This window comes from Heterocephalus glaber, unplaced genomic scaffold (genome assembly GCF_053883595.1).
Source record: "Heterocephalus glaber isolate CG9 unplaced genomic scaffold, H.glaber_assembly_v1.0 deba00000546, whole genome shotgun sequence".
NCBI lineage: Eukaryota > Metazoa > Chordata > Mammalia > Rodentia > Bathyergidae > Heterocephalus > Heterocephalus glaber.
The window spans coordinates 28,164,813-28,182,285 of NW_028258147.1; the positions used below are offsets into that span (position 1 = coordinate 28,164,813).

Sequence of the window (17,473 nt, forward strand, 5' to 3'; positions counted from 1 at the left end):
TAGCAAGCCAGCAAATGTTGTTTCAAATAGTTGTGATTCTGTTCCTAAAAGCTCCTTCTGCCACCAGTACCATTCAAAATCACACTACTATTTCCAGAGAAGATTGCATCAACTGGGGTTAAAAAAAATCAGGCCAGGTTGGCACATGCCTTAATTCCCAATACTGAGAAGGCTGAGGCAGGAAGATTCATTTTTCGAGGCCAGGCTGGACTATGTAAAAAGTTCTATGGCAGTGCTAGATGACATAGTGACTATCTCGAAAAACGAAGGCAAAACAAAAATGAGGATGAGTCTTATTGGTTTTCAAGTATTTAAACATAATTTATGGAGGAGGTTCTAAAGGGAAATGTCTCCTTAGGAAAAAGGAAATTAGGCTTATGCTACATGTACTCTGAGTCTTCTCTCTTCCTTCAGGTTTCAGTGACTTCTAATGAAAGTTGCTTAAATTAGTGAGAGGAAATTGAAATTCCCTAAATACAGGTAATTAGGAACGCTTGAAATATATTTGCTGACAGAAAATGGGAGCAAGAAAAAGTCTTAAGAAACCAAAGAATTGCTGGCAGTTGTAAGAAAAAGAAAAAAGAAAAAAAGACATAGATAAAAGTAGGAGGGAGATACAGAGAGCCAGATTCTAGGGTGAAGGAAAATTCAATGGGGCAAGTAGGTTTGTAAAAAATTAGGAGGGAAATCACCACTGAGACCAATTCTAAACACATACTTTAAAAACCTCATTTAATAGGCCTTCTGTCCCGCTGCTCCTGGCCCAGAGGTAGGGGCTTCTGAGCTGCTGTCCCACTGCTCCTGGTCCAGAGGAAGGGGCTTCCGGGGCACCATCCTTCCTGCCACTCCCGGACCACAGGTAGGGGCTTCTGAGCCCCTGTCCCACTGCTCCTGGTCCAGAGGAAGGGGATTCTGGGCCACCATCCCTCCCGATGCTCCTAGTCCAGAGGATAGGGCGTTTGGGATGTCTTCTGTCCTGCTGCTCCTGGCCCAGAGGAAGGGGCTTCTGGGCCACCATACCTACCGCCACTCCCAGCCCGTCCCACCTCTCCCAGTTCAGAGGAGGTGATATGCACGGGCACCAACAACACCACACACCCCCCAGGTGAAATGAGAAAACATGTAAATAAGTCTCAAAACCAGATTTCCAGATCACCTACAGCAACCCCAAAGGGAAATGAGATGGAACACTCTGATACTCAACCACCTGGACCCACTGAACTGGCAACAAAAGGGGATCTAGAAAAAACGAAATCAGAAATAATTTCTCAGATAACAGGAGAAATTGTGCTCCTAGTGCAAGACATGATTAATAAATCTTAGAGAGGAGCTGAGGAACATGATGGAATCCCAACATAGGAAACAAATGGAATCCATAAAACAGATGCAAATAGATTTCCAGGAGATCAAAAACTCCACTGAAAGTCTACAGAGCAGAATGAGCCAATGTGAGGACAGAATTTCAGATATAGAAGGTAAGATTGCAATTAATGACCAGGAAAAGAAAAACTGCTTCAAAATTATAAGGGAACACAAGAAATCAATCCAGCAGCTGCTAGATGATGCAAAGAAGAATAACATAAGACTGATTGGAGTCAATGAAGAAACAGGAGAGAGTGCAGATGACATAAAAAAACTCTTCACAGAAGTAATGGCAGAAAACTTCCCAAGCAGGGGGAAAGAACTTAACATACAGATAAGTGAGGCATATAGGACTCCAAATAGCCTTGATCAATAAAAATCTACACATAGGCATATAATTAAGATTCCAGAAACTCAACAGAAGAACAAAATTCTACAAGCAGTTAGAGAAAAGAAACAAATCACATACAAAGGAAAGCCCATCAGAATCACAGCAGACTTCTCAACACAAACCATCAAGGCAACAAGAGCTTAGAGTGACATATTCCAAGCTCTAAAAGAAAACTGCCTCCAACCCAGACTGATGTACCCTGCAAAACTATCTTTCACAATTGATGGAGAAATAAGATACTTTCATGACAAAGAGCACCTTAGGAACTTTGTGAATAACAAACCATCACTCCAAAGAATTTTATACAATATTCTAGGAACAGACATTGAGGATCACAACCCCAGGAAACAAAGCAGAAGGAACCCATCTGGCATGACAAGAAATTAAATGTAAAGGGGGAGAACCCAACAAAAAGAAAAAGTCACGACAATGATAAGTCAATATGCTTCAGTTATAATCATCAAAGTTAATGGTCTCAGTTCACCAATCAAAAGAAATAGGCTGGCAGAATGGGTCAAGAAGCAAAATCCAACAATATGCTGCATACAAGAAACACACTTAATTCAAAAGGAAACTCATAGACTGAAAGATGAAGGGTGGAAAACAATACTCCATGCGACGGGAACCTGAAAAAAAGCAGGAGTAGCCATCTTCTTTGCAGATCAAGTAGATTTCAAACCAACACTGATTAAGAGAGACAAAGAAGGACACTACATCTTTGTAAAAGGAACAATCCAAGAGGAAGAGATGACAATCATAAATATATATGCACTAAACACTAGTGCGCCCAACTATATAAAACAAATACTAATGGACATTAAAAGTCATATATGCACTAGTACAATTTTAGTGGGGGACCTCAACACCCCACTGTCACAAATAGATCAACTAGACAAAATCTAATGAAATACTAGAACACAATCGAACTCTTGAACAAATGAACTTAACAGATGTTTAGAGAGTCTTCCACCCCACAAAATCAGAATACACATTTTTCTCAGCTGCACATGGGTCATTCTCCAAAATAGACCACATACTCACACATAGAACATGTTTAAGTGAGTGCAAAGGAACTGAAGTTATCCCCTGTATATTATCAGACCATACTGTGATGAAATTGGAGATCCATAGCAAAAGAAACTGGAAAAATTTCATAAACACGTGGAAATTGAACAACACACTTCTGAATAACCAATGGGTCACAGAGGAAATTAAAGAAGAAATCAGACAGTTACTTCAATTAAATGACAATGATAGAACAACATATTGGAATCTATGGGACACAATGAAAGCAGTCTTATGAGGGAAATTCATAGCAGTGAATATGCATATTAGGAAAACAGAATGAGCCCAATTAAACAAGCTGATGCTAAACTTCAAGCTTCTAGAAAAAAAAGAGCAGGACAACCCCAGAGGTCATACAAGGGAGGAAATTATAAAGATCAGAGGAGAAATCAATGCAATGGAGACTAAGAGAATGATACAAAAAATCAACGAAGCCAAGAGTTGGTTCTTTGAAAGAATGAACAAAATTGACAAATCCTTAGCCAACCTTATCAGAAACAGGAAAGTAAAGGCCCAAATCCATGTAATTAGGAATGAAAAGGGTGAAATTACAACAGACCCAGCAGAAATCCAGAGGATTCGCAATACCTACTTCAAGGACCTATACACCAATAAGATGGAAAATACAGAAGAAATGGACAGATTCCTAGATACATATGAATTAACAAAGTTGAACAAAGAAGACCTAAAAATTCTATACAACACAATATCAACCAATGAAATTGAAAATGGAATTAAAAACTTATCAACTAAGAAAAGCCCAGGCCCTGATGGCTTCACTGCTAAATTCTACAAGACATTTAGAGAGGAAATGCTGCCACTAGTGTTGAAACTCTTCAATGAAATTGAAAGGGAAGCAATACTCCCAAATTCATTCCTGGAAGCAATCATCACCCTGATCCCCAAAGCAGAGAAAGACCCAACCGAAAAGGAGAACTACAGGCCAATCTCACTAATGAACATAGATGCAAAAATCCTTAGTAAGATACTGGCAAACAGAATGCAGAAGACCATCAAGAAGATCATACACCCTGATCAAGTGGGATTCATCCCAGGGATGCAGGGATGGTTCAACATAGGCAAATCAATCAATATAAAACACTATATCAATAGACCCAAAGACAAAAACCATATGATTATCTCCATAGATGCAGAAAAAGCATTTGACAAAATCCAACACGCATTTATGATAAAAACCCTACAGAAACTGCAATAGATGGTTTCTACCTCAATCTGGTAAAAGCCATCTATGAAAAACCAACAGCCAATATCATATTAAATGGTCAAATTTGAAACCCTTCACACTAAAATCAGGAATAAGACAAGGATGTCTACTATCACCACTCCTGTTCAATAGTTTTGGAAACATTAGCCATGGCAATTAGACAAGAGAAAGAAATTAAAAAGGAGGACAGGAAATGAAGAAGTCAAATTGTCATTATTTGCAGATGACATGATACTCTATAAAGACCCCAAGAACTCCAGTAATAAAGTACCTGGTTACAAGGTCAATACAGAAAAATCAATGGCTTTCCTCTATTTGAACAACAGACTCACTGAGAGAGAAATAGGGCAAACAATACCTTTCACAATAGCATCCAGAAAACTGAAATACCTAGGCATCTACCCAAGAAAAGAAATCAAAGCCCTCTTTTCTGAAAACTATGGCACTCTGAAAAGAGAGATTGAAGATATCAGAAAATGGAAAGACATGCCCTGCTCCTGGGTAGGAAGAATCAACATAGTGAAAATGGCCATACTTCCAAATAGATTCAATGCAATCCCACTTGGAATCCCAGCAGCATACTTCATGGACCTTGAGAAAACAATCCAAAAATTCATTTGGAACAAGAGACCCAGAATAGCAAAAGCAATTCTAGGTAACAGAGACATGCAGGGGGTATCACAACCCCCAACATGAAACTATACCACAAAGCTATTATGATAAAAACAGGATGGTACTGGCAAAGAAACAGACCTGAGGACTAGTGGAACAGATTAGAAGATGCAGAAACAACTCCAGAAGCACTCAGCCATTTTATCTTCGATAAAGGAGCTAAACACCCTCACTGGAGGAAAGAAAGCCTGTTTAATAAATGGTGCTGGAAAAATTGGGTTTCAACTTGCCAAAGATTAAAACTAGACCTATCGCTCTCACCATGCACTAAACTAAAATCAAAATGGATTAAAGATCTAAATATTAAAATAGAAACACTGAATCGGCTGGAACAGAGGTTAGGTAGAACTCCTGAAGACATTGGTGTAGGAAAATATTTTAAGAAAACCTCAGTTGCCTGTGAACTAGCACAATCAATCAACAAGTGGGATCTCTTATTAAAAAGCTTCTGCACAGCAAGAGAAACCACCAACAGTGTGAAGAGACAACCCAATAGGTGGGACAAAATTTTCACCAGCTGTCCCTCAGACAAAGGTCAACTATCTCGAATGTATAAAGAAAGTAAAAAAAAAAACAAATCAGACCTCCTAAATTTAAAGACCCAATCCAAAAATGGGCATCTGAAATGAACAGACATTTCTCAGACAAAGAAGTAGAAATAGCAAATAAACATGAAAAAATGTTCAAAATCACCGTTCATTCGAGAGATGCACCCCAGAAATGCCTGGTTATCATGAAATTAACCAATAATAAATGGTGGCTGGGCAGTGGGGAAAGAGGAATCCTGCTCCACTGCTGCTGAGAGTGCAAACTGGTGCAACCACTGCAGAAATCATTATGGAGAAACCTCAAAGGACTACTAGGACTGGAAGTCCCATTTGACCCAGCTATTCCTCTGGTGGGTATCTTTCCCAAAGAATTAAAAGAATCATACCACAGTGATATACGTGCACCCATGTTCATAGGATCACAATTTGTAATACCTAAAACTTGGAAGCAGCCAAATTGCCCATCAACTGGAGACTGGATAAAGAAAATGTAATTTTTTTTAATGGAGTACTACTCAGCCATAAAAAATGAGAAATTAGAACCATTTATAGCTAAATGGAGGCACATTGAGGCAATACTTATGTGAAATAAATAGGACACATGTGTAAATACCGAACTTGCTCAAGTGTGAGAAACTGAAAGTGTAAAAGGACTAAAAGGTGTAACAGATAATGTGAAATAGGAAGAAAAGGGGCAATGGGGAAGGGGAAGTTAGAGGGGTAGGGGAAAGGAAAGGGAATGGAATATGAGAAAATAAAAAAATGGAAACAAAATCTTTGTAAATAGGGAGGGAGGGGTTGAAGGGAGGGCAGGGCAGGGGAATGGGGAAAAAATAAGCAAGAAAGATTATATAAAGGTGCAAATTTCCAATGATGAATGTCATTATATTGTATACCTAAAATGTATCAATAAAATTCATTTAAAAAAATAACTTCCAACATAAAAAAAGAGTACAATTGTACTGTTGTAGGAACAGAGCAGGGGAAAATGTAGTTTAGAGTAAGTTTTATGAAAAACTGAGCCTGACGAAAATCAAATCATGAATAGCTGTTAAGACTAAGACACTGCATTCAAATTTGTAGTCACAGCATTTAGTAGTTCTACAAATAAAGTATTGTTAATCTTTCACTAGGAATTCATTGGAAAACTCAGATACGCTTAAATATTAGGGTTGAATCGTATTAAAAAAAAAGACAAATATTTTGGCATGGCAAAGCTGCTGTGTTCAGCCACCATACAAAGACAATATGTAAAACAAAGTGTATATATGCCTTGGGAAAGTTTTCAGTTCTGGGAAAAAAGCCCCAAACAAACAAAAACAAAGATAAAGAGTATAAGAAGCATTAGCTCAAACAAATGCAGTTCTTTTGGAAAATAAAATGTTGCAAGAATATTTTATCAGTAAAGTTCTAGGCAGCAATACTGAATGCATGAAAGAGCAATAAACTTACGGCAAAACAAAGTTCACTTCTGAGTTTTACTAATAGAAGTTTATCTGAAGAATGTCAACGTTGCTGAATTTCGGTTGATAAATGTTCATTCATTCTTAATCACTCAAGGAATTTTTCTTGGACAATCTTATACTGTCAGTACTACATCTGGTAAAAAATGTTTGAGGTAGGGCCCTTCCCTTTAGAAAGAAGATAAATTTAGCAATAAATAATGCTGTATCCTTTTCAGTACTGTAATTTTATACTCCTGGAAAATTTAAAAGACAGTAAATCTATCTTTAATAAATCTACTTTCTAATGATATTAGCAAATTTGAAAATATTTGGCTATCTGAACATGTTAAATCACGCAACTCTGCTACCAAAGGAACATGAAGTGACATTTACCTCCTTAGCTTTTCTAAAGCTGACTAATCCATGTTTACACACATGTATATACATGTGTGCTAATAACAACATATTGGGTAGCAATTACTGATAACTGAGGCAAACAGGCTACACATAAAGGCCTTATGAACATCTGAATAATTCTATGCCTAGGAAATACAGTTCAATTTTAACTCATATCCCATAATTCCTAGCCAGATTTAATATCAACAGACCTGAGCTCTTCATGAAATATACTTAAAAACACCAAGTTTTTTGGCCTTACAGATTACATGTCCAAAATATGATTAAGTGAAGGTGGAAACATTTTTTACTAGGGCAAAGATTCTTATAAATATAAAAAATTTCTGAAGTGTAAAAAAATGTCTGATATTCAGGTTTCAGCTCAAATCTGAGTTACTTTCTTGGGTCTTCTTTGAGGTCTTACCCAGAAAAATGCTTTTCTATCACTTTAGCTTACTGACACCACTGTCTGAAATACCCTGTCCACACATTTATTGATATATTCTAACTCTAGAATTTACTTTGAGAACAGAGATCCTGTATGTCTTGCTTGCCAATGCATTTCTAGCAAATCCATTATTTGTTGAATAAATGGATTTTTCAGTGTACATGAACCAATATGGACTACAAAAAAGCATTCTAATTCTTTAAGGTATATCAGGTATACTATTTTAAGACAGAGGTAGAGGTTTTGGGTTTTTTTTTTTTTTTTTTTGCCTTAAAGTGAATAATATATATTAAATGTGAAAAACTTCAGGACACCCCCCTCCAAAAAGAAAAAAACTCACAAAATATTTATCCCATAACTTTTACATTGGTTAAAAATAATGAGACGAAATGATTTTGAACATGGTAATTTATTTCATGTAGTTTAAATCCATTGTTTAAAAATTTTCAAAAGGCACTTTTAAAATCATTTAAAAATACATTTTTCTGACTTAATGGTGATCACTTAAAATAAGCAAGTCACCAAACATTTTTAAATCATTCATGACACTATTACTTTAAATAATTCTTAAATTTCAAAACACATTCACTATACAGTACAACACACTGCTTAGCAGTAAGATTAGTTTCCCTCTGATAACATACTTCATGTAGATTATTCACTGTAGGGCCTTGCAAAGTCATTCAAACTTAAATACAAACTGAAAGCTAGAGAAGGAAGTTTAAACACAGCACACTTCAACTCTAAAGCTGCTTTTAGGGCTGGTTTCTGTAAAGAGAACTTGTAGAAGTCCTTATTTCAATTTTTAAATTTCTACTTCAACTCTGATATATAAACATGAATCATTTTTAACCAAGAGAATACATTTAGCATACAATGCACCACAGGCTGTCTCCCAGATTTCTTAAGCAGGTTTCTGTCAGACCTATTATAAAGAGGCAGGGAAATGAAGCAAATGATCCAAATAACTTTACTTCCTTTAGTAATTACAGATGTAGAATTAGTTTAAAATTGTGTATTTTTAAGTAGGACAAGTACCCTGAGAACCAGCAGGCATTATTCTTAAACTTTTTATCTCACAGGAAAACCTAAAGTTAGTAGGTATAAAATGATCAGCAAGTAATACAAATTCTCATCACTAACACAACCAAATTAACATTATGAAGGCAGCATAAAGAGTAGCTAGAAAGTGGAGGTTAGTTATTAAGGAAACAAAGAAGGGCAATAAATACAAAGAAGCAAAAATAGTTAAAGACAGAATGATCTACTAAACTGAAAATTTAAGTGAATAAAAGTCCAGAATGACCTGATCAATCAAGTGAGGGAGTCTTTCAAGTACTATAGTGCCTCAAAAACAGGTAATACAGTTTGATGGGCTCAAGGAAATGAAAAGCCAATGTTCAAGAAACAATTATGAAAATAACTAGCTAGCAACTTTAATGCATAGGTCCAATTACCATATTCAAAAACATTAAAAACTGGTCAGTGATCTACTTTCTAATCTTAGTACAATGACAGAAAGTCCTCCGAAATTTAAGGTATTTGAAAATAACCAAATCTTGGAACAAAAATTTTTCTATGAACTTCCAACCAGAAAATACAAGCCTGGTATTATTAAAGACATCAAAAGCCTTATATTGGTACCATACTGAAATAATTTATCTAAAAGATGGTGAATAAATCACTGTTAGGAAATGTGATTGCATGTGCTCTGTTGAATACTTGGGAGAATGTTTCTGTTTCATTAGATCATACAGGACAGTCAAACATTTTATATTAAAAAACAGCATTTTGCTATCTAAAATTTATTACTAGCACATCTGTGGCCATCTGACGACATTCATTTATGTATGCTTTCAATGAATATGCACTTAATAGTAATGGAGAATTAAAGATTTTACAAGTTTATTATCAGTTCCCTGATTATTAGTCAGTCTGGAGAAGTTAAAGAATTTTGCCAAAATCAATGACCCACTGAACCTTTAAATTTTCTTTATTTTACCTTTAATATAGTGTGATCCTGGACTGAATTGATTTAAAACATACTTTGTCTAAGTTTCTGAAAAATGTCTTACTGGTGGGGGCATCCTGAGTGTGTTCCAAAGACTATTTGCACCATAATCATGTAAGCAGTTGGGCAATGGTTCTCACAGTAGGAGGAATTAAGACTCACCTGTATGCCTTGTTTAATCATGGGTGGTGGACCCACCCTGGTTTCTGATTTAGTTCTTTGGCGCGAGGGTGTTTCCAACAAGTTCCCAGCTGAGACTGATACTGCTTGTTGGGACCACTGTTTGACAACTACTGTGTGGTATCTGCTAAGAATGTATAGTCCTGGGCCCAAGCTACAATCAGAATTCCTGGGGCTGAGGTCTTGATCTCTATTTAAAAACACTCCCAGGAAAGAGTATAAGAACCACAATTTAAGTATCAGTATGACAATTTGGCTGGTTAATTTGATTATTACTAGCCAATGTACATGTCACGTATCGTATACGTGAAAATGAGAATAATGCCAAATGACCCTGAGGCTGGCTGACAAAACACATAGGGTTTGAATATGAATCCTACTTCTGTTACTTACTAGCTTTGTGCAAAAGTTTCTTTAATTCCCTGAGCCTCAGTTTCCTTATTTATAATATGGGAAAAGTGAAGATTAACACTCCTGTATACAGAATAAGCACAGTACCTGATATACAGTAGGCACTAAATATTATTTATTAAGAAACATACAAAAATCTTTTGCTATCTCATTTGATCATTCTACTCATTTAAATATTTATGCTTCACAACAGAATAATAAAAACTCCCTATGCTGGCCTAGACAATGTTTTAAGAGTCTTATATATATTCATTTATTAATCCTCATAAAAATCCTATGAGGTAGTTAAGATTATTACCCCTACTTTATAGATGAGGAAATTGAGGCACAGAGAGACTAACTGCTCAAGGTTACAAAAATTTAAAACCCGGGCAGTCTGATTCTAAAGTCCAGGATTCATCACAGCATTCATTTCCTATGAGTCAATTTTAAGAGTTTTTTTTTTTAATGTTTATGATAAACTATTTACACTTCTAATAAAGAATAGCATCTATGGACCACAGATAAACTCATATATCCACACTATAGTAAAGAAGTGTTCAAAGAACAGAATGAATGCCTTACAATTTTGGTAGATATCATTAAAATAATAGGTAAAAGTTGGTGTGTGTTTTCAGTATGTGAAAAAGTAATCCACAATTAGTCACTGAAATTACATTCTCTCAAATATACCATACAAAGAGGTCATGTTTTGGTACAATAAATATAAATTATTTAGCCAAGCAACAGAATCGATGGAATGACAACTAGATAAAATTAGCACAATCAAAATCATATGTAACATTAAAAATAATCTTACAGAAAGTCTGTAAAATATTGTTATACACCCAGTACTGCTAAAGACCAAAAAAGTTTAAGATTTTCTTTCTTTGCAAAAACTCTTCAGAGTGACTAAGTTAGAATGAGACATTTACAAACATGTTTTGATGGTAGTCTTCAATGGGTACTCTGCTGTCAGAATTATCCACTGGTGAGACATTATTCCAAAATAAGTCAACATCAAACTTCAGGTTGTTGTTCATATATTATTTGGTCTTTTAACATATTTTAGCTTAAACATTCTATATTCTAATGCATTTAATTAACTCTGGCCAAAACTTAATTCAAAATATCTTGCCAGTGTAACAGCCACCTCAAACCTAAATATGAATTTTAAGACAGTTTTAACCAAGTTAGAAAAGGCACAAGCAAGTTCTCATTTCTCAAAAGGATAAGAATGAAAATTTAATTATATAGCTGGAAAAAAAATAACTAAAAATATCTGTAAAGAAAAGCATGCCAAAATAGCATTAAATTTACTATTAATTACCCATAGTTAACAATGGGTAAATTTTGGAACAAAGTATTTTAAAATGCTTGTTTATAGAACATTAATGCTTTAATAAATACGAATAGTGGAAAATGGTATTCAAGAGTGGTTAAACATTAAGAAGAGACAACAGAGGGCCAGGGATTTAGTTCAGAGGTGCCTTGCCTGCCTTGCAAGCAAAAGGTCCTGAGTTCAATCCCCAGTAGCAAAAAAAAAAAAAAAAAGAGACAACAGATTCAGTAAAAGATTAATTAGAACCAAATATATTGAGGCCCATGATAATTTTAAAATGCAGTTTTATTAATGCACTTTACGATAAGTGCTATTCTTATTCTACCTTCTTTAAGAAATACTAATTATTAATAAGCACAGCAAACTTTTCATTAGACAACTGTGTGGAGGAGTGGTTCATTTATATCATACTGCAAATAAATTTATAAACAATACTGAGCAACAGTACTTCCTTCTAAAATTTTAAGGCAGATCCGTTTAGCACTGTAACTAATGTGGTACACAGCAGTTTTAGCAAATTTAACTGTTTTAGTTTCTCAGTGACAATGATACACATGGTGGAGAACAGGTGACAAAATCTCTTTTCTAGTTCTTCTACTTGCCACCACTTTAAAAAACACAAGTTCTTATATAGATTTATATATTACCGTATCAAAAAACATTTAACAGCTTATTTAAAGCTTTAGTTTGCAGTCATTCATTTGATAGATTTCTATACATCACTGGGATTTCAAGGTTCTGTGTCAGAAATGCAGAAGTCTTTCTTTAGTGCAATGTCAGACTTTTTACCTTGGCTCATTTGTGTTCCTTTCAAGGGTTCCCTAATTTTACTTTTGGATCTTCATTTTTGTTTACTTGACTTACTTCCTTTAGTATGTTTTCAGGTAAGGCAGGTTGATATCTATACAAATAACCATATGCACGAAGATGATAAACGAGGTATTCTAATTCATACATGGTTGTAGAATCAACATAGTGAAAAGAAACTGCAAGATCAGAACAGCAACCAGGGCCCTAAAATAGTGGTGGAAAGACACTGTTAATAAAAAGCACATTAATATCCAATCATCACATACTAATTTTAAAAGAATCCAAGCATTAAAGTTGGCAACATAAAGCAGAGTTACCTAATTTATTAGACGTGAAAGAAACTAACAGTTTGTTAGAAACTAAGAGTTCCTAGTCAAACAAAATTGCCAAAGTATTTCTAACTGAAACTATTCTTTTATTTTTCAGTGTTTTAGTAAAAAACAAGTTCCCAGGCAAGGGTGTGAGAGCCACAAATGAACACATAGGGTTTAACTTGCTAAGGTATAGTTTATTTTATTTCAAATTTGTGAGGCAAGGGTATGAGAGCCACAAATGAACACAGAAGGTTTAACTTGTTAAGGTATAGTTTATTTCAAATTTCTGATCCTTTCTGGAAGCAATATTTATGACTGAAATATTGTACTAAACTGTTATTTTTAAGCATACAAGCAATAAAAGACAATAAAAGAAAACAGCTAAATTATTTAAAAGAAATAATGACTGTGGTTACCAAAAACACTCAAGAGTGTCAAAGAAAAAATAAACATAAATAGGGAATTCTATAAATCCGATTAAAAAAGATGCTTAAAACATTTTCATATATACCAAATTAAACAGGTAAGTTTTTTAAAAGCTCAAACAGAATATTACCCAAAAAAGGAAATACCTAAAGAGATACTTAGTAGATAAAGATGTTAATTGACAAAGTTTCATGAAGGGATCTAAAAGGGCAACCTAAGGAAAAAATTCTGGGCAAAAGTATCATTGTCCCAAAACTAATGAGCTTCCATGCAAGAATAAAGACATAAAGTTGCTGAAACACCTTGAAAGAGAAGAAAAAAAGGGAGACTAACACATTTTTAAATTAGTAACTTAGAGAAGGTTCACTAACAACATATTGGTGGGGCAAAATCAAGCAGAACAATGGCACAGAATTGAAATCCCAGACACTGATGCAGTTGTATTACAGAAAAATTAAGAAGGGTAAATTGGATATATAGTATGATCTCTAACAAAAATTAAAATATTGGGCCTGGGCCTTAGCTCAGTGGTTCTGCCACCTGCCTCGCAAGCGCAAGGTCCTAAGTTCGATCCCCGGTACCAAAAAAAACCCACCTCTTTGATAAAGTTGAGTATGTATGAAGTTGAATATCTTCATCCCTACTTACCAGATAAAATTTTTCTATATTCTTAGTAATTACTATAAAGAAAATATATGCATGATATTTAGAAAGACTTAGAAAAATATTATTCAGTGATAGATGAATAACAGCATTTTGGTTTCTGTACAATGTCCTGATACAGAACAGGCAATTTTAGAAGATGCGATCAATTTCAGTACTTCAAATTTTGTTTTAGAATTTTCATTATAACAGAGTAAATTTTTAAGGTGACAACAAACTTTACCCTTCATTTAGAAACCACTACTTAAATAAAAGATGTCCTCTACAAATTTTGTAAATAGGGATAATACTTCACTGGTTACAAAATAATGACAGTTATGATGCCCTTTTGTTATTGTATATGTAACCAATATTTCAGTACACTCATATGCCCTGGGATATATTTGTACATGCTTTGTAATGCTATTAAATCTGAGTACATTTTTATATGGGAATGAGTGTAAAATTTAGAAGGGGAATGGTCAAGTCATCTTGCAATGTTTAGAATAGATTAAGAAAAGCATGTATCAAAAAAGCAGACTGGAAACACTGTACTTCTATTTCACAGTCTTATATTGTTGCAGCTACAGTAGCAATGAAAAAACAGCATAAAGCTTCAACAATCTCATTACATAGAAGTGAACTTAAAATCTTCATTTATTAAAGTGGACTTTTACCGCAATAATATAATAGTTGTTTTAACATACACACTCTACTACTTCTTTTGGCACATTATCCTATTGATCATAGAAAGATGCATATGAGCAGTAAAAGGAAATAAAACCTTTTAGAATCACAATGGTTTGCAATACTGCCTAGTTCAGTGATGGTGAACTTTTTAGAGCTCTCACTGATACAAACAGCCCAGTGCGGCACTCATGCCACAGGTTCACCACCAATGGCCTAGTCAATTATCAGGTAAGGCCAATTACTGAATTTTCCTGAGCTCAGTTTTGTCACCTATTAAATCCAGAACTGTTGCAAGGATTAGCTACCCATGATGTTTGTGTAGACACAAAAAACACACAGGTGGCTGACAATACAAACAGCAGTGATTTGCTTCAAAATTTCCTTTTAAAGCTGGTCACCTAAAAGCCTGGGCCAGATGTAGGCCAGGGTTTGTTAATTTTGGCACTACTGATATTCTGTACTAGTTAATTCTTTGATGGGAGTGTGAGCCTGTTCTATGCACTGCAGGATGGTTAGTATCTAGTGGGTTTCTAGCAACCTAGTTGTAAAAACCAAATGTTTTCCATACCCTGCCAGATGTCCCATGGGGTAACAATAATGGTTAGAGAATCATTATTCTAGCGGATGATTTGAAAGCACTGGCTTGTGAAGAGGAGAGTGGTACAATTTATTAATATCAGGCAGAGAAAAGGTACAGAGAATTAGTGACTTGCCTAAAGACTTTAATAAGAGAGCTGAGGCTAAAAACTGGGTTTCATGATTCCTCGTCACATATTCACTGTAGTAGTACTCTTAACAGTGAAAAACTGGAAACAATCTACATTCATATCAGCATGGAACAAAGTGTTTATATATTAGATTATGCAACAGGTTAAAATAATGAAGTAGACACATTAACAATATGTTAGTTGTATGAAAAGGGAAAATGTGGAAAGATGCATATGGTCTAATTCTATTCATTTAAAAGTCTGCAAAACAATACTATATTTATGAACATCAACACGAAAGAAAAATAAATGTGTAGTTAGTGAATAACAAATTTATGATAATGTTTAATTCTAGGGAAGGAGTAAGAGAGCTAGAATGGGGAGGGTATGCAGGCTCCAAGTATAACATATTTCTCCTTTGAAAAATTTTGAAGCAAATTCACAAAAGATTAACATTTGGTTAAGCTGGGTGATAAGTATAAGGTATATTATTATCAAACAGCTGTATACTTGAAATATTGCATCAATGTATTTTACATAAAATTCTCAGGAAGGTAAGCTAAGGTACCAAATGAGAGCCAAAGCTCATTAAATGCTTACCACGTGATAGGCTGTACTATACGTAATTACAAGGAAATGGCACAAGTAGCTCTTGTCCATTTTACAAATGAGGAAACAGACCTCAGCCGAATTCTGTTCATTCCATGGTCATTCAATTAATAAATGGGAGAGCAGAATTTGAACCTAGGTCTTTCTGAACCTCGCAGTCTTCTCACAAGTTCCTGATGATTAGAAGGCTCTTTAACCAGATCTCCAGTTGGCTTCATGCAAGTTTTTATTCAAAAGTCATCTCTTAGAAATGCCTTGCATCAAAACCACAGTATCCCACCAACTATGGGTAACTTTTAAGGATCTTTTTCTTCAAAAGAACTGAAGAGTACCTAAACTCATATCCTTATGAGTCTGCCTGCTAATGGTGAATTTCCCCATCCAGAATGTTCAATTCTCAAGAACTGAAGCCTGACTGTATTTGCTTTTATACTCTCAATGCCTGGCTATGGTAGTATCAAGAAACACTGGTTAAATGGCTACTGCCGATTCCCATTTTCGTTTGCTTTGTTATACTGCCATGGTAAGCAGAACTCTCCCTTGGTATTTTATTGATACTGAAGAAACATACACATACTAGCTAGTTTATCTTTTAAGTCAACAAAGTAAATTAGTCCCAAGTATTTATACAGTAATAAAATTTCCAAACTTACCTGTACAGGAGGATAATAGTTATAATTCCAGTACCAAAAGGTTCTGGGTAGATAACTTTTGATTAAGTGGTGTTCTGGTACAAAGGGATGAAAAGTTTCTTTTCCTGTGGTATCTCTGGAATCCCCAGCTTCTACATTCATAACTTCCATGCATTTTCCCAGTGCTAGGTCTTCAATGGAAGAACTATGTGTACATTTTTCTGTTTTAAACGCATCAATAAATCTCTTCAAGGCTTCTTTGCTTAGTACATATCCTGCTCCTCCACTCATGTAACCCTGCTTTACAAAGGGCTTAAATCTTCTCCCAAAATAAATGGGTTTTTCAGGGCTATATTTTGAAAGAAGCCATCTCAAATTGTCTAGTATGACATATGTATCATCATCTGCTTTCATAAACCAATCCGCATCTTCTAAATAATGGTCATGAACATACTGAAAAGCTTTAATTGTTTTCCAGTATAGTTGATCTCTACCTTCTTTGGTTTTTAAGCCCACAGTAGGGAAGTCTTTATTTTCTTCTGAACTCATAAATAACACTTTATTACAACGTTGGGCCCATGTAGCTTTGACATGTTTGGCCTTTTTCTCTAGATTTTGAGGGCCCGTCATAACCCAACAAAGAATTTTAACTTTCTGGTACAGGTTTTCAGCGATGTCTGTGTTCTCATCTAAAATTTAAATAAAATAAATTGAAGAAAATATTTTCTTAAAGACTCTTCTCTATTTACCCATCTATCATTAGTGATTTAGATGAAAGAAAGCAAAACTCAACCTAAGGGTAACTACATTCTGAATTACTGATTTCTTGTCAGTTTTACCCAGATTACTAAAGGTGTCTCTAGGACTCACATTCTTACCACTCAGATGTTGTTCATGGGGCAGCATCATCAGGACCACCGGAGACTGTTAGAAATGCAGGATCTTAGGCCCTGCCTTAGAACTGCCAAATCAGAATCTGAATTTTAAAAAGTTCTGGTGATTCATACACATGTTAAATATTGCTTTAAATAATCTCTGCTTGGTATTTCATACTACAAAGAAAGTTTTGGCTGTTATTCAGAACATTCACTGGAATTTCTCACTACTCTGAGCTTCTGAAGGGCAGAAAAAAACATGCTGCTGAAGTGGCAGTTCATTTCTGAAGGTC

At 35.1% G+C, this 17,473-nt stretch overlaps 1 protein-coding gene across 11 annotated transcripts in view; it reads right to left on the minus strand.

Annotated features, from left to right (window-relative positions):
• The window catches only part of C1galt1 (core 1 synthase, glycoprotein-N-acetylgalactosamine 3-beta-galactosyltransferase 1), a 109,883-nt gene that overhangs the window by 60,905 nt on the left and 31,505 nt on the right, over window positions 1–17,473 (minus strand). For 6 of the 11 annotated variants that reach the window (XR_015448751.1, XR_015448750.1, XR_015448749.1 and 3 more), the window contains exon 3: window positions 16,327–16,994. Coding sequence is in view for 6 of the 11 variants with exons in the window: in XM_087204689.1 (XP_087060815.1) it covers window positions 16,327–16,994 (668 nt within the window). In the remaining 5 variants the exon portion in view is untranslated. Of the gene's footprint in view, window positions 1–7,942; window positions 12,490–16,326; window positions 16,995–17,473 lie in introns of those variants that run through there. The other 5 variants (XM_021242840.2, XM_004862730.4, XM_087204686.1 and 2 more) reach the window with 1 other exon arrangement.